The 24,667-nt window shown below is 55.5% G+C and overlaps 1 protein-coding gene across 1 annotated transcript; it reads left to right on the forward strand.

The window, feature by feature from the left end:
• The first annotated feature begins 3,177 nt into the window (after window positions 1–3,177).
• Pth1r (parathyroid hormone 1 receptor) lies at window positions 3,178–23,816 on the forward strand. Its single transcript, XM_042701484.1, is given in 15 exon segments — window positions 3,178–3,319; window positions 11,783–11,885; window positions 14,064–14,198; window positions 16,580–16,690; window positions 16,852–16,970; window positions 17,156–17,250; window positions 18,079–18,241; window positions 18,243–18,275; window positions 19,074–19,227; window positions 20,236–20,296; window positions 20,533–20,599; window positions 20,841–20,935; window positions 21,874–22,015; window positions 22,125–22,166; window positions 23,157–23,816. Coding segments are annotated over 15 exon segments (1,779 nt in total). The 5' UTR covers window positions 3,178–3,244; the 3' UTR covers window positions 23,541–23,816.
• Window positions 23,817–24,667: the final 851 nt, after the last annotated feature.

Genomic DNA, 24,667 nt, shown 5'->3' on the forward strand with positions numbered 1-24,667 from the left:
GTAAAGGGGGCCAGTTTTGTGACTCAGGATTTCTATCTATCAGCATGATCCGGATGACAAGAAAAAAAGATTTTTAAAAAATTGTTAAAAAGGGGGTGGGGGCGGGCTGGGAAGGTGACTGGGAAGGTCAAGCGCTTGCCTAGCATTCAGGAAGCCCTGGGTTCGATTCCTCAGGACTGCCTACACAGAAAAGAGCCACAAATGGTAGCACTGTGGCCCAAGTGGTAAAGCGCTAGCCTTGAGCACAGAGAAGTTCAGGGTCAGTGCCCAGGCCTTGAGTTCAAGCCCCAGGATTGACCAAAAAAAAAAAAAAAAAAAAGGGAGGGGAGGTGTGTGTAAAAAATTACATATTTATATAAATATACATTTTATAAAGCGCCAACTTCAATAGACATTTCAGTTTGCATCTAGGTGCATATATATATATACATTATGTACATACTGAAGTTTGTATACATGTGTATATGTGCAGCTATATTGGAGTTGGTGTCTATATATATATATATACACACATTTTTATATATAATATTTATTTATATATACATAATATATATTTATATGTATATACACACATACATATATATATTATATATACATAATATATATTTATATGTGTATATATAAATGTATCTCTAGATTATACACACACACACACACACACACACACACACACACATTTACACTTGTGCTTTCCCAAAGGAGAGAAAGACTCCATTGTGGCATCCACGCTCCCCCCCCCAAAAAAAAAAAAACTCAGTCCCCTACCCCAACTGCAAACAACTCATCCAGCCAATCACTGTACACACCCTTCCCCTCCCCTCCCCCTGCCCCTCTTCTTCCCCTCGTCCCCTACCCCCTTCTCTGGGCCTTTCTAGAAAGAAATGTCCCTGGGTTTGGGTTTTAGGGGTGGGGGGTGGGGGAGTTGTGGAGAGAGAGAGAGAGGGAGAGAGTGTGTGTGGTCAGAGGGGAGAGAGGGAGCCCCCCTCCCTCCCCTCCCTCCCCTCCCTCCCTCTCTCTCCTCCTGGTCCAGACCCCCTGGCTTTGCAGAGGGGGCGTGGCCTGGCCGTGCCCGGGGGCGTGTCCGTGGGCGTGGCCTGGGCGGGCCGGGGCGTGTCCGGGGGCGTGGCCGGGCGGGAGGGAGGGGGAGCGGCCGCGGCCGGCCGACGCCGCCGCCGGGCCCCGGGACGCGCGCGCACGGCGGGGCGGGCGGCGGGGCGGCGGCTCCGGGGCGGGCGGGCGGGCGGAGCGGGGGCAGCGCGGGGCAGCGCGGGGCGAGGGGTCCCGGAGGCCGGGCGGGCCGGGGAGGACCGGGGACCGCCGAGGAGGAGGAGGAGGAAGGGGGATCCCGAGAGCTCCATGAAGCCCCCCCGGGGCCGCCGACGGGGCGCCGGCCGGGGGGAGCTGTCGGGGGGGCCCCGACGTCCATGGCAGCGCGGCGGGGGCGGCTGCGGCGCGCTCGGAGTAAGTCGGGGGGAGGGGGGAGGGGAGGGGGAGGGGGAGGGGGGGAGGGGAGGCCACGGAGCCCCGCAGACCAGGCCTCGCCGGGGACCCCGGGACCCGGTGTCGTGATCCGTCCTGGGGGGGGAGGGTGGCCTCCCCCCCTCCCCCGCCCCCCCTCCCCCCCTCCCCCCGCACGCGGCTTGGGGGGGGGAGAAAGTTTGCAAAAATAATGTTTTCAGAAGGGGGGAGGGAGGGGAGGGAGGGACCAGGAGCTCCGAGCTTCTGGAAAGAACCGGGAGGCCAAGGCCCAGGGAGCTTGGGACGCAGCTGACAGCCCGGAGACAAGACCGACTGACAGACAGACGGACAGACACAGACAGACAGCATCCTGGCTGTAGCGGGACGGGGACGTGGAGATGGACGAGGACACTGAGGAAGGGAGGTGCGGGGGTCAGAGGGAAGCTTGGTCCCCCCCCCCATCTCTAAAGGGATGTGGGATTTGAGGGAGAAATGAAGGAACCATGGGGGGACTGGCTGGTTGGATGACTGCGGGATGGATGGACGGATGGACGGATGGACAGACGGAGGGCTGGCTGCTGGCTGGCTGGATAGGTGGATGGATGGGTAGATGGATGGGTGGGTGGATGAATGGCTTGATGGATGGGTGGATGGATGGATGGATGGATGAGTGGATGGGTTTGTGGATGGGTGAATGGATGGATGGATGGATGGATGGATGGATGGATGAGTGGATGGATGGGTAGATGGATGGGTAGATGGATGCGTGGATGGATGGGTAGATGGATGGATGGATGGTGGATGGATGGATGAGTGGATGGGTTGGTGGATGGATGGATGGATAGATGCCAGATGGTCGGGCAGATGGATGGGTGGATGGATTAATGAATGGGTAGATGGCTGGATGGATGGACAGACAGAGAGATGGGTAGATGGACAGAGGAACGGATGGATGGATGGATGCATGAAAAGAGGGGGGGGGCTCGGTGTGTGGTTGGTTGCAAAAGTTGTGATGTCTTGGGATTCTGTGCAGCAGCAGCAGCAGCACAAGTTGGCCCCATGCGGTTCCCAAACGGCGAGCCCCCCCCTCCCCCTCTCCTTCCCTCCCTGACCCTCCCTTCCCCTGTCCCCCATCCCTCCCTGCCCTGCCCCTCCCCCCTTACCACGGCTGCCAGGGGGTTTGCTAAAAATAACTGCTGTGTGCACCCCCCATACCCCCTGCAGACGGCCACCTCGACCCTCCCCACCCCACCCCACCCCACCCCACTGGGTGTGGGAGCCGGCCCCCAATCCCCCCCTCCCTAGAGAGAGAGAGAGAGAAAGAGAGAGAGGAGAAAATTAAAGAAAGCCAAGGCGGCAAGGGAGGGAAGGGGAGGGGGGCGGGGGGGGGGGGGACCCCGGCCATATGGATGTGATTTCTCCGCTGTGGGGCCTCAGCCTCCCTCCTCCTCCTCCCCTCCTCCCTTCCCCTGTCCTGTGTGCTCACCCAGTCTTCCTGAGCCTTGAGCTCCAGGCCGGGTCTGGGGGGGAGCACCCCATCCTCTTGGGCTGGGGGTGGGGTGGGGTGGGGGGTAGAGAGGGGTGGGGGTGGGGAGGGAGGGGATGGGCGGGGCAGGGGGCGTGGCGGGCCGGGCCTGGCCTGACGCAACTTTGCACACCCCCCACACACACCCCTCCCCAATTACCACCAACCTCCATCTCCACCATCTCCACCACCATCTCCACCACCACCGCCAGGGCCGGCGGCGGCGGCTGCCCCAAGGGACGCAGCCCTGAGGCGGTGGCCATGAGGACTGCCCGGATCGCGCCCGGCCTGGCCTTCCTGCTCTGCTGCCCGGTGCTCGGCTCTGCCTACGCCTTGGTAAGTTCCCTCAAGAGTCACACTGCAGGACCCCCCCCACCTTCCAGCCAGCCATCCCGGAGGAGGGGGGGGATCCCTGGGAGGGGAGGGCGGGCAAAGTCTCAGGGGGGTTTCTAGGAGTCTGAGTTTGGGGTGGGTAGAACCCTCTCTTGACTCCGATCCATGCCTGTGAGCTCTCTCTCTCTCTCTGTCTCTCTCTTTCTCTCTCTCTCTCTCTGGGGGGTGTCTGGCCTGTAGATTCCAGATGCCTGAAGTCTCCCCTATTTCTGGAGCTTGAGTTTGAGGTCCCAGGTCTGGAAATCTAAGGTTGGAGATTCTTCTACCTTCCTGATGCACCCGAGCGAGCGGGGCGCTCTCTGTTTCTCTCACTCTGTCTTTCTGTCTTCCCTTTCTCCATCTCTCACTGTCTGTCTGCCTGCCTGCCTGCCTGTCTGTCTGTCTGTCTGTCTCTCTCTCTCTCTCTGGGATGTCTGAATTGTCGGTTCCCATTTGAGGTCCCAGGGCTGGAAATCTAAGGTTGGAAATTCTTCTGCCTTCTTCATGATGATGCACAGGACAAAGTTCTCTGTCTGTCTGTCTGTCTTTCTCTCTCTCTCAACTGTCAGATCCAGCAGCACAAAAGCCCTGTGTGATGGAGGCTCTGGCTGTTAGGTATAGGTGGGACCCCCCCCCCCCCACACACCCGGAAGTGTCAGCTTTGGGGAGGCCTCTGTACTCTGCAAGTTTAGTTTGCTGGGACGGGGGGGGGGGGGGGGAGGTCAGGAATCAGCCCAGCCTGGGGGGGGGGGAGGGCACGCGTGTGTGTGCGCGCACACACACACATACGCGTGCACCCACGTTTTCCACCCAGTGTCACCCAGAATGGAAGCTAGTTTGCAAGGAGGTAAACGTTAAATGTGACAGAGCAAGCAGGTTCCCTGAAAGAAAGAAAGAATGATCATTTTGCAGGAGGGCACATGCTGGGGGGGGGGGGTAAGGAGGGGGGCTTGGGAGGGGGCGGCGAGGGGTAGAGGAAGGTTCTGGTGAATCGAGAAACCCCCTTGGAACAATTGTACACTCTCTCTTGAGCATTGAGAGCCAAGAGGCGGAATAGTAGAAAAAGCTAGAGACAAGGTAGGGAACAGGGATTCCCCCAAACAGAAGGGTTAGACCGATCTAAAGTGGGGGTGAGGGGCGGCTATAGCCACTAAGCCCAAAAGCATCCGGGACCGGCATGGTTTCTCTGAAATCCATAGGATCTGGTTCATCTCAGTGTGAGTTCACGCGTGTGTTCTGTACCTGTGGATTTGCACCTCGTGAGCACTTGCGTACCCCGGGGGGGGGGGGGGGTCTCGTGTTTGCTTATTTGTATTTCACGCATTGCTTCTGCACTTTGTCCTGGCTCCACATTGTTCTAGTACTTTCTGAGGATTACCTCCTCTAAGCTTCTCAACAACTCTGTGAGAAAGGTATTGTCCTCATTTTGTGCTGGTCACGTGGCTTATCTCACGCTAACCAAATGCTACCTTGGGGCCTCTCTCAGGTGTGTAGGGGTACGGGGTGCCCAGAACCTCATAATTGCTTTGTTGGGAGATATAAGCAGAGAAATTACTTGATGTAGCCCTCTATCGAGACTGAAGGTAGGGTATGAAGGATACCAGCCTGAGTATTGCCCTGAATTTCATTTATTTATTTTTGGTCAGTCATGGGGCTTGAACTCAGGGCCTTGATGCTGTCCCTGAACTCTTTCGCTCAAGGCTAGTGCTCTAGCACATTGGAGAGAAGAGTCTCACAGACTTTCCTGTCTGGGCTGGCTTTGAACAGTGATCCTCAGATCTCAGCCTCCTGAGTAGCTAGGATGACAGGCATGAGCCACCAGCGCTCTGCTGTTTATTATTTATTACTCGTTTGTATTTATTTGTTTTTGTTCCCGTCCTGGGGTTTGGAACTCAGGCCTCAGGTACTGTCCCTGAGCTGTTTCACTCAAAGTTGGCACTCATCACTTGAGACACAATTCCACTTCCACGTTTTTGATGGTTCATTGGAGTCAGAGTCACATAGACTTTTGCTGTCCAGACTGGATACGAACCGGGATCCTCAGATCTCAGCCTCTTGAGTAGCTAGGATTATGGGCCAAGGGTGCTTTTAGGGACACCCAACTTGTTCTATCTTATGACAAAGTCAATATAGATGAAACGTGAGTCCTCCTTGGTTAGTTTGAAACCCTATTCCCCCTTCTAAAACAGCCCCTTATAATAGTCCAGGAGGGTCCCCCCAAAATCTCTTTTGGATTTTCCAACTGCTTTCTCTTTGTACACCATTCTCGTTTGTTGTGTTCGTTTGGGTTGTTTGTTTAAAAAATAAATAAATAGTATCCATTTTTAGATAGGATCCTGCCATGTCCAGCTTCTCTACTTAAAACTATATATATCTTGGACAGCTTCCTGTTAGTAGTATAAATCCTTTTTTCTTTCTTTCTTTTTTTTAAATTTGCTACTCCTAAGGTTTGAACTCTGGGCCAAGGAGCTGTCCTTAAGCCTGTGTGCTCAAGGCGATTGCTCTACCACTTTTAAGACCCAGCCCCACTGCTAGTTTTTTTTGGTAGTCAAGTGGAGATCAGAGTTTCACAGACTTTCCTGCCCAGGCTGGCTTCGAACCGTGATCCTCAGATCTCAGCCTCTTGAGTAGCTAGGGTGACAGGCGTGAGCCACCGGCACCTGGCATAAATAGTTTTTTTAATACAGCATAATATCCCAAGACACGAGACTTATAAAGCAGTTTCTAGGAATGGATGGAATGATTTCTTTGTCATTTTCGTGTGTGTGGGGGGGGGGTTTCCAAATGGTAGCAATGAAGCCCCTTGGAATGCCCTAGGTGACTATTTTTGTTGGATCTCACAAACACTCACTTTTTTTGGGGGGGGTGGGTTTAGTTAAAAAAAAAAAAAAAAAAACATGGCCAAATTGCTCTTTACATAAGCAGGGCCTGCTTAATACCAAGACTAACCACAAAGACACCCCCCCCACACACACAAAAGGGCATTCTCTATCTCTTGGGATTTTAGAAGGGGGTTCTCCCGATTTTCCCCCCTCTCCCCTCTGTCTTCTAGGTCCAAAAGAACAAACAAAAAACATCCCCAAAGCCGGGCACCAGTGGCTCACGCCTGTAATCCTAGCTACTCAGGAGGAGGCTGAGATCTGAGGATCATGGTTCAAAGCCAGACTGGGCAGGAAAGTGTGTGAGACTCTGATCTCCAATAAACCACTAGAAAACTGGAAGTGGTGCTATGTATGGCTCAAGTGGTAGAGCGCTTGCCTTGAGCTGCAGAGCTGAGGGACAGCGCCCAGGCCCAGAGTTCAAGCCCCACGACCGGACCAAAAAAAAAAACAAAAAAGCACCCCAAACAAACAAACAAAAACCCAGTGTCTTTTGTGTCATTGACTGTGATGTTTGGACTTTATAGTTGTTTATTGTCTTCTAAGAGCAGCTTCCTCCAAGCCATTACCCAACTCTCTATGGGTTATTTATTTTGTGTGTATTGATTGCTTGAAGCTTTTTATATCACCTGTGCTTAAACACATCCTCCACTACCCATCCCTCCTGAGCTTCTAGAACTGTCTGTGGACCCAGTTTGGGGGGGGGGGGGCGGGGCAGGCCACGGGCAGGAGAATCCAGCCTCTGGGATCTTTGGAATGTTTTAATAAGGTATCCAGCAAACTCCCCCACATTCCTCTTGTGGGCTTTTGGGGGGGAAGTGATGCTCCCTGGTCCAGCTACTACATCAGGAGGACAGAAAGACAGAGGGGGGAAGACGGGGAAGAGTCCCAAGAAAAAGAAAAGGTAGGGGCTGGGAAGGTGGCTTGGTGGTAGAGCGCTCGCCTAGCATGCATGAAGCCCTGGGTTCGATTCCTCAGCAACACGTACACAGAAACAGCCAGAAGTGGCACTGTGGCTCAAGTGGTAGAGTGCTAACCTTGAGCAAAAGAAGCTCAGGGACAGCGCCCAGGCCCTGAGTTCAAGCCCCAGGACTGGCACAAAAGAAGAAGGAGGAGGAGGAGGAGGAGATAGGACAGGATTTTTTGTTTTCAGAACCTTGCGATCATCTATGGAATGGAATGCTTTTGTTTATGTATTGTTCAAGTCCTGGGCCTTGAACTCAGAGCCCAGGCTGTGTCCCTGTGCTATTACGCTCAAAGCTAGTGCTCTCGTGCTTGAGCCACAGCTCCACTTCCAGCTTTTTTGGTCACTAATTAGACCTCAGAGTCTCACACACTTTCCTGCCCAAGGTTGGCTTTGAACCGCGATCCTCAGATCTCAGCCTCCTGAGTAGCTAGGATGACAGGCATGAGCCACCAACACTTGCCAGTCCTGGGGCTTGAACTCAGGGCCTGGGCACTGTCCCTGAGCTTCCCCGAGCTCAAGGCTAGTGCTCTACCCCCTTGAGCCACAGCACCATTTCTGGCTTTTTCTGTGTATGTGGCCCTGAGGAATCGAACCCAGGGTTTCATGCATGCTAGGCAAGCACTCTACCACTGAGCCACCTTCCCAGCCCTGGAGCCATTCTTCAATGAGACCTGCTGGGATCTATCATCCTCTTCCATCTACACCACGATTAGATTCAGTCAGTCCATTCTTTTTAGTCCTCTGGTCCAGATACAGCCAATGAAACCGCAACTGGCTCCCAACATCATCATCCGTTGCAGGCTGTCCCCAAGATAGCCAGGCTGGCTGGCCTGAGAGACAAGCATTACATTGCCCTCTCCCCCTCTCACCCCTTCCCCGCTAGTCCCCAACACTGGCAGTTGGTTCAGGGAAAGCCCCAGGAGGAAGAATAAAAGTCAGTACTTGTTGCCGGCCACTGGTGCGCACACCTGTCATCCCAGCTACTCAGGAGGCTGAGATCTGAGGATCACAGTTTAAAAGCCAGCCTTGGGCAGCAAAATCCACGAGACTCTTTATCTCCAGTGGACCACCCAAAAAGCCAGAGGTGGCCGTTTTCTCAAGTGGTAGAGGGCCAGCCTTCAGCAATCTTGATTTCCTCCTCTTTGTGTGTGTGTGTGTGTGTGTGTAGGAGGAGGAGAATTTCAGCCCATTGTAGGAACACAGTCAGCTAAAGGGTAGAATGTGGAAGGGAGGAGAGGGAAAGAGAGGCGTGGCCCTCCTTGGACAGTGGGAGGGGCCTGACTCAGCCATCATAGTGATTAGCTTATATAGGACACCGCTCCATCTTCACCTCCACCCCTTCAGCTGCCATCTCCAACCTCCACAACGTCCTCAGAGTGTCTCCCTGGGAGCTGAGTTAGAAGGAGATTAGCCAGGTAGGGTGGTACACACCTGTAAGCCCAGCCCTCAGGCCGGGGCACGCTGAGCGCCAGTGGCTCAAGCCTGTCATCCTAGCTACCCAGGAGGCTGAGGTCTGAGGATCGAGGATCAAAGCCAGCCCGGGCAGGAAAAGCCGTGAGACTCTGATCTCCAGGGAATCACCTGAAAACTGGAAGTGGCGCTGTGACTCAAGTGGTAGAGCGCTCATCTTGAGCTGAAGAGCTGAGGGACAGCGCCCAGGCACAGAGTTCACACCTGTAATCCCAGCTAATCGAGAGCCGGAGATCTGAGGGGCGTGGTACCAAACCACAACCTGCACACTCCGCCTTAGCTTTTTTACTCCAGGCTGGCACCCTACCAACTTGAACCACACTTTCTACTTCTGTTTTGTTTGTTAATTGTTTGCTTGTTTGTTTTCCTGGATCCTTGGAGATCAGAGTCTCTCGGCCTTCCCTGCCCAGGCTGGCTTTGAACTGTGATCCTCAGATCTCAGCCTCCTGAGTAGCTAGCATGACAGGCGTGAGCCAGGGGTCAGGGAGCTGGCTGGTGCATTTGTATTTAACCCTTGACTGCCTGTCGTCTATCTAGATGGTCAGCTGAATGTTGGGGGGGTGGTAATGGTATGAGGGGAGATGCCCCGAAGTTGGCTTTGCTGATCGTCCTGTGGAGCTAGTGATGATGCTGGTGGTGATGGTGCTGGTGGAAACAGAGATGATGATGATGGTGGTGGCTGTATCACGTGACCGTGCTGATGGTAGCCCTGCTTTGAGTTAGTAAGGCTCATAACGGTGATAATCTGGGGAGAGGGTGCTTGTGTGGCTGGTTGGATGGACGTGTTAGTAAGTGGACGTTGTACAGGTGTGTGTGTTGTGTGTGTGTAGGGTGTATTACCTCAGCAACCAATGTCAAAGGCCCAGGAGAACTTTAGTGTGTGTGTGTGGGGGGGGGGGGGGGTTCTTTATTGCTTTGTTTTTGTTTTTGTCAGTCCGGGAGCTTGAACTCAGGGCTCTGTCCCTGAGCTTTTGTGCGCAAGGCCAGTGCTCTACCACTTGGGCCACAGCGCCACTTCCGGTTGTTTATTGGAGGTAAGAGTCTCACGGATTTTCCTGGCCGGGCTGGCTTTGAACCGCGATCCTCAGATCTCAGCCTTCTGAGTAGCTAGGATGACAGGCATGAGCCACTGGCGCCCGACTAGAAGATCTGTTTTTGTTCCAGCTTTTTCCATAACCTGATGGGCATTGTGTCTCCCTGAGATCTGAGGGAACCACCCCAGACCCCAGAGAGAAGAGACAACACAGATGATCACAGAAATCAGCTATAAGCTGGAGGCTTACACCTGCAGCCCTAGCTCCCCTACTGGCCCTCCTTCCCTCCCACACATCTGCCCAGCCTACCCCCTCTCCAAACCACCTTCTCTCTTCCCTGCCTCTTGGAGCTGCTCAGTAGCCCTTTTACTGGCTGAGTGTCTATTGGAATAGGGCTGTGTTCCTCTCTGTGTGTGTGAGAAAGAGACAGAGACCGAGACAGAGAGACTGAGACCTGGGGCTTGAACTCAGGGCCTGGGCATGTCCCTGAGCTTCTTTAGTTCAAGGCTAACACTCTACTACTTGAGCCACAGCGCCACTTCTGGCTTTCTCTGTGTCTGTGGTACTGGGGAATCGAACCCAGGGCTTCATGCATGCTAGGCAAGCACTCTACCACTAAACCACGTTCCTAGCCCTTTTGTTTTTTGTTCCTTTGTGTCAGTACTGAGGGTTGAACTCAAGACCTGGCTACTTCTCTCCTTTAGCTTTTCTATGCTTGAAGGCTGGTGGTGCTCTACCATTTGAGCCATAGCTCCCACTTCTGGATTTTTTTTTTGCTGGTTAATCAGAGCTGGCTAGCTTTGAACCTCACTCCTCAGATCTCAGCCTCCTGAGGAGTTAGGATGACAGGCGTGAGCCGCCACATAACTCTTCTAGGCTGTGTTTCGTGGAGTCAGGACAGACTTTTCTAGGAGTTGTGTGGAGTCCAGATGTGCTCAGGAGGAGGAGGAGGAGAAATGGTCCCAGGGGATGATCAATGCACCCCCTCTTCCCTTTAGGGTGGCAGTCATGGAGCTTCTGGACTATTCTCACCCTCTGAATCCCTTCTTCCTGAGTCAGGGGACACAGGCCCAGCATTCCCGCAGCAGGGCAGTTACGTGCTCAGAAAGAGTTCCTATTCCCGGCCCCATGGTGCTCCCTTTAACATGACCCCAATGGGTCCCCGTGGGAAGGAAGGAAGTACAGCCATTCCTGGCAGAGATCACTAGGACCAGAGGTCTGGGCTGTGTCTTCAAAACCCAGAGTTTGCTCCTGTGAAGGAACTTCCAAGAGAACGGGAAGCTCCTATCTTTCTTTGTATGTGTGTGTCAATTGTGGGGCTTGAACTCTGGGCCAGGGCACTGTCCCTCAGCTCTTCAGCTCAAGGCAAGCGTTCTACCACTTGAGCCACAGCACCACTTCCGGTTTTCTGGTGATTCCTTGGAGAGAAGAGTCTCACAGACTTTCCTTGCCCAGGCTGGCTTTGAACCGCGATCCTCAGATCTCAGCCTCCTGAGTAGCTAGTTTGACAGGTGTGAGCCACTGCCACTGGACTTTTCTCCCTCCCTGATGCCCTAAGCAGGGTAGATGGGGAGGGAAAGGGGGGGAGAGGAGATTCTTACCCTTTACTGGGGAAACTTACCCAGTGGGATATTGGGCCAAGATGGAAACTGGTGACTCTTAAGGTCCTTAGAACTTGAAGACTTGAAGGAATTCAGACTTGTCCCCTTCGAGTTTATTACTCCTTCGCCATCTCTCACCCCATCCCCAGGACATTCCATCCATTTCAACGTTCCCTGAGGGGATGGACAGGACCAAGAATGTCCGTGGTGACGGCCTAAGGGGTTGCTGGCTAGACAGGCTTGGGACCAGCTCTTCCCCTGTTCCTTGGAGAGGAGAAGCTGAGAGCTGTCAAAGCCTCCATAAAACAGATTGCTAGCATTTCCCCCCCAGCAGGAGAGGAAGGAAGGGAAGGGAAGCCTTCACCAAGGAGGAATGGGTCTAGGCACCAGCGACCTCACCTAGAGGGACTGCCTGTAGTCCCGGCTTTTTTTGTTTTGTTTTGTTTTTAACGTGTGTGTGTCTATTGGCTTGGCAGGTGGATTCAGATGATGTCTTCACCAAAGAGGAGCAGATTTTCCTGTTGCACCGCGCGCAGGCCCAGTGTGACAAGCTTCTGAAGGAAGTCCTGAGAAGGGCAGGTTAGACACAGGGCCAAGAGAGAGGAGCAGGCCAGGCTGGTGGGCCTAAGTTTAAGAAAAAGCCGGCGGGGGGGGGGGGGGGGGGGGGCGGGGAGGAAGCTGGGTCACAATGAACAACCCCAAATAGAGGTGGGGGCGGGGGAGTGGTCGGTCAAGCCAGGGTAAAATCAGCCAGACCCAAAAGTGGTCCTTGGCTTAAGCCCTGAGTTCAGATCACAGCCGCTGAGACACCCCGGCCTCTTCTCAGAGTGTGTGTGTGTGTGTGTGTGTGTGTGTGTGTGTGTGTGTGTGTGTGTGTGTGTGTGAGAGTGACAGTAGGCCTGCAGCTGCAGGCCACATCGGTCTCCAGTGAGGGGATCCAGGATCAGTATCTTGGATGAAGGCTTTAGACCCACCTGCCTTCCCCTCCCGCCCCCCCCCCCAAAAAAAAGATAGATTGAGCCAGCTTCCTGAAGGAAGACATAGCCACAAGCCAAGACCAGAGGGCCTTTCGAACAAACCACTTGGGCAAAGGGAGCAAAGCAGAGGACTCTAGTATGGGACCCACTGGGGTTGGACAGGATGGGAGGGAGAGGTCAAGTGGAGACTCAGTGTGACTCAATCACCTGCCATCTGTAAGTCACTACCTAGACATAAGACCCTTGCAATGGGACCACCCAATCCCGAAGTTCCTAAACACCCTCCCTTAGTCCGATCTTCTCCCCTGCTCTCCCCACCCCACCCTTCATCCCTTCATTGACTCCATTTCCTGGAAGTAGAGTTGGCACCTTGGTGGCATTCATCCATCCAGGCCTTTGATTGGCTGGCTGGCTTTGCGCCACAGCCTATAGAAGACCAGACCAGAGGGGCGTGTCAAGCCCCTCCCACCCCATCCCAGATTAGTCTCCTCCCTGTTTTAAGGCTAGTACCATGCAGGACAAAGCTACTTCATGGTGCATGGACCTTGTGCATGTTTATCTGCATTTAGTCCTGAACCTGGGAAACTTCTGCCAGGGGAACAGAGGCAGGAACATGGACACAAGTCATTCACATCTCAGTGCAGATGGCCCACGCACAGAGCCTCCTGTGAGCCGGCCAGGGGAAGGGAAGGGCTGGGCTTGAGCTGTAGCTGAACACCCACAGTCAGATGAGGAGAAGTTTTCTTTCATGGTTTCTTTTTTTTTTTCTTTTTGTCAGCCATGAGGCTTGAACTCAAGACCTGGACGCTGTCCCTGATCTTTTTTAAAAATGATATTATTATTATTGTTGTTGTTGTTATTGTCAGTCCTGGGGCTTGAACTCAGGGCCTGGGTGCTGTCTCTGAGCTACTTTTGCTCAAGGCGAGCACTCTACCACTTGAACCACAGCACCACTTCTGGCTTTGTCTCTGAGTCATTGGAGATGAGAGTCTTCATGGATTTTTTTTTTTTTGCCTGGACTGGCTTTGAACTGTGATCCTTAGGTCTCAGCCTCGTAGAGGATTACAGGCGTGAGCCACCAGCACCCAGAAGCTGTCCACTCCTGGCAAACTTCACCCCTAGCTCTTGTCTCTCAGCTTCTTCACCTATACAGCACACTGGCCTGGCTTTATTTATTTTTGTGGGGTTAAGGGGTTTGAACTCAGAGCCTGGGGATGGTCCCCTGGGCTTCTTTTGCTCCAAGCTGGTGCTTTAGGACTTTAGACACAACTCCACGTCCAGGCTTTTGGTTTTTAAATAGTTCATTGGAGATTAATCTCTCAGTTTTTCCTAACCAGGCTGGCTTTGAACCGTGATCCTCAGATCTCAGCCTCCTGAGTAGCTAGGATGACAGGCGTGAGCCACCAGTGTCCAGCTATGATGTGGTTTTTATAGGTGGCTAAGTCCCCACCTCACGTACACCTGCTCTTTTTGCCCTGCGCCCCCTGGTGGCCAGCCCACATTGACTGTTTGAAGAAGCCTTAGCTCATCCTACATATCCTACTGCATTAGCTCCCATCTGAACCCTTGCGAGACCAGCTCCAAAGCCTGGCTATTGCTTCCCCTGACCCGCACGAATCCCTCCTGTGTTTCAAATCTCCTCACCACCTGGGTGGGTGTTAGCAACCGGGGACAGGGTCAGAAGGCAGCTCCCTGTTGAACAGAGGGGGGAAATGCATGAGTACCAAGATCTGTTGGTACATACCCTAGCTGACAGCCGGAACTACCTCCATTTCTCCAGCCAACATCATGGAATCAGACAAAGGATGGACAGCTGCGTCCACATCCGGGAAACCCAGGAAAGAGAAGGCTCCTGGCAGGCTCTACCCGGAGTCTAAGGAGAACAAGGAAGTGGTCCCTGGTTCCAGGCGCCGAGGTATGTGTGTGTGTGTGTGTGTGTGTGTGTGTGTGCGCTCACGTGGGTGTGCTCACGTGGGCTCTGGCCTACTGTCTGTCACTACCCTATCTGGTATCATATGAGTTCCCAAGGGAAGCAAGAGGCCATAGCACTGGGAGGAGACAGTCCAGGGGAGACATCATGAAGAGACAAGGACAAGCCCATGCCCGTGGCTCACCTCTGTCATCCTAGCTACTCAGGAGGCTGAGATCTGAGGATCGCGGTTCAAAGCCAGCCCAGCCAGGAACATCCATGAGACTCTTTATCTCCAAGGAACCACCAGAAAACTGGAAATGGCGCTGTGGCTCAAGTGGTAGAGCGCTCGCCTTGAGCTGAAGAGCTGAGGGACAGTGCCCGGGCCCAGAGTTCAAACCCCAGGCCCAACCAAAAATAAATTACTGGAAGTAGTCTTGAACAAAAGAGCTCAGCGACAGCACCCAGGCCCTGGATTGAAGCTCCAGGACCAACAAAGAAAAGGAAGGAGGGAGGGACAGGAGAATTGGATGGACCAGAGCTATAGAAGACCCTAGCTAGGCCCTTCGAAAGAAAAAGGACGGAGATTCCTGAGAAATATTCAGAAATCCAGAGACAGAGGCTCACGCCTGCCATCCTAGCTACTCAGGAGGCTGAGATCTGAGGATGGCAGTTCAAAGCCAGCCCAGGCAGGAAAGCCAATGAGATTCTTATGTCCAAAAAGCCACCCCTGCAAAAAAAAAGCTGGAAGTGGCCGTGTGGCTTGAGTGGTAGAGTGCCAGCCTGGAGTGAAAATGCCAAATGAGAGAGTGAGGCCCTGGGTTCGAGCCCACATCCCCTTCCCCCATGATCCCATGGGGCACACACCTAAAGTCTGAGACTCAGTTTGTCAGAGGAGGTACAGGGGGGCGTGGAGGGGGGGGGGCACCCATACTGGCAGAGCCATGGGGGACAGACACAGTGTGACCAGGAGGAGGCAGAGGGAGGGAGGAACAGAGTTGTCTCCGTCCCCCCCCTCTCCCCCTGCCCACCCTCCCCCGGGGGGGGGGGGGGAGGTGAGGACAGACAAACACAGAGTGCAGGCTGTGGCCACAGGGCCGGTTAGAACCGGCCGGGTGGGCAGTGGATTCCAGATGGGCCACATCTGGGAGCATGTGGTCACCCTGGCTCCCCAGGGACCAAAGGGAATTGTGGGCCTGGCCTGGGGTGGGGCTGGGAATATGGCCCAGGACAGAGAGCCTTTCACCAAGTTGGGCGGGTCTAGCCACCAAGGCAGCCTTCCAGGGCTAGAGAGAAGCCTGTGGTTGGAGCCTTGCAAAGAAGGGGGGGGGGGGGGAGAGGAGTTGTTGGGGAGAAGAGGTGCTGGGGGGGGGGCTGTGAGTTAGGGGGTGGAATGTGGAAAGAAAGCTCCAGAGGCTTGGGAACCCCAACTTCCCAATGAGGAAATAGAGATGCCCGGAAGATAGATCTCAGCTGCACGCCTGTGGCTCACGCCTGTCATCCTAACTATGCAGGAGGCTGAGATCTGAGGATCGCGGTTCAAAACCAGCCCGGGCAGGAATAATCCATGAGACTCTGATCTCCAAGGAACCACCAGGAAACTGGAAGTGGCACCAGGAAACTGGAAGTGGCGCTGTGGCTCAAGTGGTAGAGCGCTCGCCTTGAGCTGAAGAGCTGAGGGACAGAACCCAGGCCCTGAGTTCAAGCCCCATGACTGACAACAACAACAAAAGAGAGAGAGATTTCCTGCCTGCTGTCCATGGTCCCTGGGGAAGGGTCCCTTGAGGACCTTCCAAGCTGAGGGAGGGTTAGTCTAAGAAAGTAGTTTTCTTGGGAGACCCCCCTGAAAGGTGGGAACAAGAGCAAAGAGAAAGGGGTCTGTCTGAGTCTCTGACAAGGCCTTGTGTTGTATAATCCCAGCAAATCCCCCTCTTCTTTCAATTTTTTTTTTCTTTGTGAGGGTCCTGGGACTTGAACTCAGGGCCTGGGCACTGCCCCTGAGCTTCTTTTGCTCAAGGCTAGCTAGTGCTCTATCACTTGAGCCACAGCGCCACTTCCTGTTTTTTTGTTTTTTTTTTTCCTTAAGTCCTTCGTTGGAGATACAGAAGCTCACGAACTTTGCTTTTTCTGGTGGTTCATTGGAAACTTTCATTGGAGAGGCTCACAGACTTTGCTTCCCCGGGCTGGACTTTGAACCGCAATCTTCAGATCTCAGCCTCCTGAGTAGCTGGGATGGACAAAGCTCTATGCCAGAGGTTTCCAGTCCTTGCCATACATATATATACATGCACACAGGAACAAACCACCACATAGGTCGATGACACTGGGTCTGAAGCCTGGCTCTGACTCTCCTCTGCCGGCGCATGCTCTGTCTTGTCTCCGCACAGGGCGAACCTGTCTGCCTGAGTGGGACAACATCGTATGCTGGCCGCTTGGGGCCCCGGGTGAGGTGGTGGCGGTCCCCTGTCCTGACTACATTTATGACTTCAATCACAAAGGTAAGGCTGGCTGGAGGCTGGGGGGGATGGGGCAGGGAATAGAGACCCCTAGGATCCCCTGACCTGGGGAGACCAGGGTGTGTGTGTGGGGGGGGGGTAACAGCTCCTGATCTCTTCCCCTGCCTGCCCTGACCCCCTCCCTCCCCCCTGCACCTGCACAGGTCATGCCTACCGTCGCTGTGACCGCAATGGCAGCTGGGAGGTGGTGCCCGGGCACAACCGGACCTGGGCCAACTACAGCGAGTGCCTCAAGTTCATGACCAATGAGACGCGGGAACGGGTGCGGGTCATTCCCCAGCACCGCACCAAGACCTCTGACCTGACCTTGGCTCCTGCCCCTTGACCTCTCCAGCCACCTTAACTCGGCCTCTCTTACCCTAGCACACCCCCCTCCCCCTGCACCATGTCTCCCCCCCCATCCACCCCCCCCCCCAGTTCTCTTGACTGTGTCTGCCTCCTGCACAGGAAGTGTTTGACCGCCTGGGCATGATCTACACCGTGGGCTACTCCATGTCCCTGGCGTCTCTCACCGTGGCCGTGCTCATCTTGGCCTACTTCAGGTGGGTGGGGCAGGGGCGGGGCAAAAGGCTTGGTGGGCGGGGCGAGAACAGGCCTTGCTCAGGGGCTGATCTGTGTCTAGTGTGATGGGTGGGGAACGCAGGCCTGGCTTCGTGGGCGGGGCAGGGGCGGGGCCAGAGACGGCCTGGATCTGTGACTGGCTTGGTGGGCGGACCAATGGGCAGGAGCATGGCCTGACTCGGTGGGCGGGGCAGTGGGCGGGGCCAGAGACAGCCTGCAGGGGCGGATCTGTGACTGGCTTGGTGGGCAGACCAATGGGCAGGATGCATGGCCTGACTAGGTGGGCGGGGCAGTGGGCGGGGCCAGAGCGGCTTGCAGGGGCGGATCTGTGGGAATGTGTGACTGGCTTGGTGGGCGGGGCGAGCGTACGCCTGACTCAGTGGGCGGGGCAATGGGCAGGAGCAAGTGGAGGCCTGGCCGGGTAGTGGGCGGGGCCACAGGCGGCCTGGAGGGGAGTCTGACTTTGGTGGGCGGACCAATGGGCAGGAGCATGGCCTGACTCGGTGGGTGGGGCAGTGGGCGGGTCCAGAGACGGTGGGCAGGGAAATGGGCGGGGCAAAAGCTGGCCCTGCAGGGGCGGATCTGTGATTGGCTTGGTGGGTGGGGTAATGGGCAGGCTCGGTGGGCGTGGCCTGCGTGGGGGCGTGGTCTAGGACGGTTCCAGGACTGGGGTCACAGCAGGCCCCTTCCTTCTCTCCCTTTTGCTGCACCCCCGTGCTTTGGCGTGTGTCTGCTTGGCTGCACCCAGCTCCCCACGCAGCCTCCACGGAGTCACAGCTCCCCCGTCCCCTCCCCTCTCCCCCCCGCAGGCGGCTGCACTGCACCCGGAACTACATCCACATGCACATGTTCCTGTCGTTCATGCTGCGCGCCGCCAGCATCTTCGTGAAGGACGCCGTGCTCTACTCGGGCTTCACCCTGGACGAGGCCGAGCGCCTCACGGAGGAGGAGCTGCACCTCATCGCGCAGGTGCCCCCCGCCGCCGGCGGCCGCTGCCGTGGGCTACGTGAGTGTGTGTGTCCCCAGGCCACGCCAGGCCAGGCCAGACCAGGCCAGGCCACGCCAGGTCACGCCAGGCTACACCAGGTCACTCCAGGCCAGGCCAGGTCACCCCAGGCCACGCCAGGTCACCCCAGGCCAGGCCACGCCACGCCAGGCTAGGTCATGCCAGGCCAGGTCACGCCAGGCCAGGCCACGCCAGACCAGGCCAGGTCAAGCCAGGCCGCGCCAGGCCAGGCCACACCAGGCCAGGCCAGGTCACTCCAGGCCACACCAGGTCATGCCAGGCCACGCCAGGCCATGCCAGGTCACGCCAGGCCATGCCAGGTCACGCCACGCATGCCCCGGGCCCCATCCGCCCTGCCCCGCACGCCTGTCAGCCTAGCTGCTCAGGAGGCTGAGATCTGAGGATCCAAGTTCAAAGCCAGCCACCCCCCCATGTGGGGGGAAGTCTGTGGGGGGGGGGGGTCGGTCATGGGGCCTGAACTCTGGGCCTGGGCACTGTCCCTCAGCTCTTCAGCTCAAGGCCGTTGCCCTACCACTTGAGCCACAGCGCCACTTCCCGTTTTCTGAGTGGTTTATTGGAGGTCAGAGTCTCATGCACTTCCCTACCCTGGGCTGGCTGTGAGCCCCGATCCACTATCCATTGACAATCACACCACGTTCCTCCAGAGGGTCCCAGCCTGCGCCCACCCCTTCCTTGCACCCACTTGCCTCCCCCCTCCCCTACCTCCCCACCCCAGCACAAGCAGAGTGTACTCCAGGATGCCCACTGACCTCCAGCTAACACCTGCTCCTCTCCTAGGCGGGCTGTCGTGTGGCCGTGACTTTCTTCCTTTACTTCCTGGCCACCAACTACTACTGGATCCTGGTGGAGGGGCTGTATTTGCACAGCCTCATCTTCATGGCCTTCTTCTCCGAGAAGAAGTATTTGTGGGGTTTCACCATCTTCGGCTGGGGTACGTAGGGGTCAAGTTTGGTAAGGTAGAGTCAGAGGGTGCTACCTCCTGAGGGTAAGGCACCCCAAGATCAGCCTGGAGCTGAAGTGGGGAATCTGGGACCCTCCTTCTACTCCTCCCCCATCCACACCCCCCACCCCCATGACCTTGGGTGCACACACCAGCGTGTGTCAACCAGCAAGGGGTCGTTGCCCCAGTAAGAATCACCACGGGTCGAAGCGTCTCAGGCACCACAGTGCAGCTGTAGTAGTTCCTTTGCAGAATGGGTGTCTGGGACTTCTACTCTCCTCCAGGGCCCACCCTCCTCCCCCCCCTCCCTCCCTCCCCCCCCCCACCTCCCCACGGGTTGTGGTATCCAGTTACTGATAATTGTTCATTATTGTTGGCAGCTTGAGCGCTTGGCTGGGCTCCCAGGCAGCTGGCCAGACTTCGGGGGGGGGGGGGGGGTGTAGGGCTGGTGGCTGGAGCTCTCTCTGGACTCAGCACCCAGAGGCCCCCCTCAGGTCAATAGCCACGGCCTCCCCCAGGGCCCCCTTGGCACACACCCTTCGTCCTGACCTCATTATGGCATAAGCCCCTCATCTGGGGGAGGCCTGGGCGTCGTTCCAAGAACTGACAGGCTCTGAGGCTTGGAGGTGTCCCAGGGGGGAGTGGGGTGGGGGGGTGCACTGGAAAACACGTGGATCAGGGAGCCAAACAGAATCTTGTGTCTCAGGACTGGCTTTGTCTCAGCCGGGCACCGGTGGGTGGCTGCCTGCCTGCCTGCCGATCATCCAGGAGGCTGGAGCAGAGTCCGCGCAGAGACAGGAACGTCCTTAAGACTCTTCTGCCTTGTGTGGATGGTTGAATGAGATGGTTGAATGAGGAGCGGAGCCCAGACTGGCGATTGGGACAGCTCAGGATGGAATATGGCTGCGATCAGACAGCTGTAGAGTTAAAGGGTCAGGGCAGCAAGGGATGATGGGATGGCGTAGACAGCCCCGCCCGAGGCAGCCTCTGCTCCCACAGGTGTACCTGCCGTGTTCGTGGCTGTGTGGGTTGGTGTCCGAGCAACTCTGGCCAACACTGGGTAAGTCCCGGCAAGCAGAGAGAGGGGCTGGGGGTTCTGGAAACGGCTTTGGTTTTTCCAAGATGGCAGGGAGGGTGGCTCGCTGGTCACTAGGGGAATTTTCAGTCCAGCCAGGATGCCAGGAGCCCCCTCGAAGGTCCCAGGACACTACCTCCACAAGGGCTCTGAGAGAGGCGTCTGGCCTTGGATACACAAGCCCCCGATCGATCGTGTGTGAATGCCTTGATCTCCCATAGGTGCTGGGACCTGAGCTCCGGGCACAAGAAGTGGATCATCCAGGTGCCTATTTTGGCTTCTGTTGTGGTGAGTAGGGGTGTGCGGTTAATTGTGAATAGGCCCCTAAACAAGGATATATATGGAGGGGAGGGGCTTTCCTGGATCCTATGGAGATAGCCAGAACCCCAAAGCTCTGGGGAAATTGAGGAGTCCAAGAGGGTGATCGAGACATTCAGTGGCAAACAGGGCCTGCAGTAGGAACCATCCTTAGGTCCAGGCATCCTTGGCCTATCCCGTTAAAGAGTGGCAGCCCTCTTCCTTCCCACAGCTCAACTTCATTCTCTTCATCAACATCATCCGGGTACTTGCCACCAAGCTACGGGAGACCAATGCCGGCCGGTGTGACACACGGCGGCAGTACCGGTGAGCCCTGCCCACCACTACCAGCGTGGCATCGTGTGTGTGTGTGCGTGTGTGCAAGGCCCCTGCTAGATCGGGGGTCAGCTAGGGTGGGAGAAGTCATCCTAGCTAGTCGGGAGGCTGAGATCTGAGGATCGCAGTTCAAAGCCAAGCCCAGGCAGGAAAGTCCGTGAGCCTCTTATCTCCAATGATCCAATAGAAAACCAGAAGTAGAGCTGTGGCTCAAAGTGGTAGAGCACCCAGCTTTATGCAAAAGAGCTCAGGAACAGCTCTGAGTTCAAATCCGGGCTCTGAGTTCAAGATCCACAATTGATTAAAAGAAAAAAAAAAAAACAAAGTTGGTTGCAGAAGGAGTCCAAATGATTGGCTTCAAAAAACTATAGGAGCAAGCCAGTCGCCGGTGGTTCACGCCTGTCATCCTAGCTACTCAGGAGGCTGAGATCTAGAGGATCGTGGTTCAGAGCCAGCCTGGGCGGGAAAGTCCATGAGACTCTTATCTCCAAGGAACCACCAGAAAACCAGAAGTGGTGCTGTGGCTTGAGTGGTAGAGCGCTCGCCTTGAGCTAAAATGCTCAGGAACAGCGCCCAGGCCCTGAGTTCAAGCCCCAGGACCGACAATAAATAGATACGTAAATAAATAATAGGAGCTTGGCTGAAACCAGTAAGTGGGGTTTGCGGGGGGGGGTGGGGTGAGGAGACCATGGGGGAAGAGTTGCGGGGCAGCTGAAGGGACCAGCAGGTGCAAAGGGCCTGTGGTCCACTCTAGGACATCTCTCAGAATCAAGGAACTCCAATGAACAGTACCTCTCCCCTTGGTGGGTGGGGGGAGAGGAGAGAGGAACTTGCTTCTGTCACAGCCTTGGGGCCCTCTATAGCTTTGGAGGCGGGGGGACTGTTGAAAGGGAGTAAGGGTGGCCTGACCTGCCTGCCCCACTGGCCAGGAAGCTGCTCAAATCCACGCTGGTACTCATGCCCCTCTTCGGCGTCCACTACACCGTGTTCATGGCCTTGCCGTACACCGAGGTCTCAGGAACCCTGTGGCAAATCCAGATGCACTATGAGATGCTCTTCAACTCTTTCCAGGTGTGCAATGCTGCTTGAGTCCTTGGGGGGAGGGGGAGGGGTGGGGAGGGGGGAGGGAGGGCAGCCCTGATCCGTTTCATCTCTCTCTCTCTCTCTCTCTCTCTGACAGGGATTTTTTGTCGCCATCATCTATTGTTTCTGCAATGGTGAGGTAAGCCAAGGCCAGGGTTGGGAGAAGGGAGGTGCTGGGGTAATCTGGGGGTGGGGGGGGTGTTGGGGATCCTTAAGTCTCATCCTCTGCTATTCTTCCCTTTCCTTTCCTCCTCCCTTTCTTTTCTATTCTTTTTGGGTCCTGGGCCTTGAACTCAGGGCCTGGTTGCTGTCCCTGAGCTCTTTTTGCTCAAGGCAAGCTCTCTACCACTTGAGCCACAGCTCCACTTCAGGTTTTCTGGTGGTTTATTGGAGATAAAGAGTCTCATGGACTTACCTGCCCAGGCTGGCTTTGAACCACGATCCTCCGATCTCAGCCTCCTGAGTAGCTAGGCTTTACAGGCTTGAGCCACTGGTGTCCAGCTTCCCTGTTCTTCCATAACCTCTCTGACGTTCAGAATGTTCTAAAAGGCCAAGAAAGAGCTTTCATTCTTTCTTCTTTTTTTAAAAAAAAATGTGTTGTGGGCCTTGAACTCAGGCCCGGGGCGCTGTCAGCTTTTCAGCTCAAGGCAAGTGCTCTACCACTTTGAGCCACAGTGCCACTTCTAGTTTTCTGGTGGTTCACATGGACTTTCCTGCCCGGGTTGGCTTTGAACCATGATCCTCAGATCTCAGCTTCCTGAGTAGCTAGGATGACAGGCGTGAGCCACCCTAATAGCCTGTGACAAAGTATCACTCTCCTCTAAACCTCAAATGAAGAGGCGGGGCCGGTTCACTTTTGGGGTGCCGTTGGAATCTGGTAGATTCTAAAGGGTGCCAGTCATCCAAACACCATGTTGGAGAATTGTGGGATTGGATTTGGCCTGGGAATTTTCCATCTGTTTCCCCCCCCCCCTCCCCCCCGATTGATTCAGGGCCTTGGGTGGGTGTTCACAGATCTGGGATGGGGGTATTTCCTGCTGGGTTGTTTGGGTTTTTTTTTGGGGGGGGGGAAGCAAATGACAGAGGGATTGATGGTATACCCAGCTTCCACCTTTCTGTCTTCCCCAAGGTACAGGCTGAGATCAAGAAATCTTGGAGCCGCTGGACACTGGCATTGGACTTCAAGCGCAAAGCACGCAGCGGGAGCAGCAGCTACAGCTACGGCCCCATGGTGTCTCACACAAGCGTGACCAACGTGGGCCCCCGTGCGGGACTCAGTTTACCCCTCAGCCCCCGCCTGCTGCCTGCCGCTACCACCAACGGCCACTCCCAGTTACCTGGCCAGGCCAAACCGGGTCCCCCAGCTCTTGAGACTGAACCCACTCCGGTCACCATGACTGCTCCAGAGGACAATGGATTTCTCAACGGCTCCTGCTCAGGCCTGGATGGAGAGGCCTCGGAGCCCACGCAGACACCCCCACTGCTGCCGGAAGAGTGGGAGACCGTCATGTGACTAGGGGGGGAGCTGGACGTCTAAGCTGGGTTGGATGGACCCCCAAAAAGACTGGTGGTTGGTTGCCTGGCTGTCCCTTTGGGGGACCAGGTCAGGAGGAAACATTGGGGAGAGAAAAGAAAAAAAAAAAAGAAAAAACAAAAAAGGGAAAAGGAAGCGGCGTGTGGCTTCCTGTGGTTTTACGACTGGAGAGTCACGCGAGGAGGGAGACCCTGGAGGAGTTTTGGGGAGCGATCTCAGGAGTTGGCATAGGGGCTGGTTTTGGTTTTTGTGTGGCAAATATGGGTGTCAGGTGGGGCTTGAACTCGGGGCCCTGGGTGCTGTCCCTGAGCTCTTTTATTGCTCAAGGCTAGCTAGCACCCAACTACTTGAGCCACAGCTCCACTTCTGGTTTTCTGGTGGCTCATGGGAGATAAAGTGTCGCATAGACTTTCCTGCCCAGGCTGGCTTTGAACCACGATCCTCTAGATCTTGGCCTCCTGAGTAGCCAGAATGACAGGCTTGAGCCACCAGCACTCGGTCTCGAGCTATATAAGAACCCCACAATGGCACAGCCCCTCTTGGCCTAACACTAAAGACTGCCCACTAACGACATACCTGCTCTGGCCAAGATGGGCATTGCTCTTGTCGAGCCTGGGAGCCAAACCCTGGCTTTTGGGTCTTCTGTAAAAATGGGGTCTCTACGTTTCCCCTTTCCCATTTTGGTTCACACAGCCTTGCTTTTTCCCTTAAGTCCAGCATCTAGGAGAACTTTCCTTCATGGTCCTACATCCATCCAAGTGTGTTGGGGCAGGGGGAGGAGTCAGGGGTAAGAGAGGAAACTTACACAGACTTGAGAGATGAGGGGGAGGGAGGTGCTGCCCCCCCCCCCCCCATGAGACACTGACAAGAGAAAGACCTCAACAGGACAGACAGACACCTATTTCCCTTCCCAGGGAAATCAAGATTTCCTCATCTAGAGGCTAGGGGGTGGGCTGGGAAGGTGACTCAGTGGTAGAGTGCTCGCCTAGCATGCACAAAGCCCTGGTGTTCGATTCCTCAATACCCCATCCACAGAGAAAGCCACAAGTGGCGCTGTGGCTCAAGCGGTAGAGCGCCAGCCTTGAGATCCTGAGTTCAAGTCCCAG

The sequence above is a fragment of the Dipodomys spectabilis genome, unplaced genomic scaffold (genome assembly GCF_019054845.1).
Source record: "Dipodomys spectabilis isolate Male_0828 unplaced genomic scaffold, ASM1905484v1 ptg000292l, whole genome shotgun sequence".
Lineage (NCBI taxonomy): Eukaryota > Metazoa > Chordata > Mammalia > Rodentia > Heteromyidae > Dipodomys > Dipodomys spectabilis.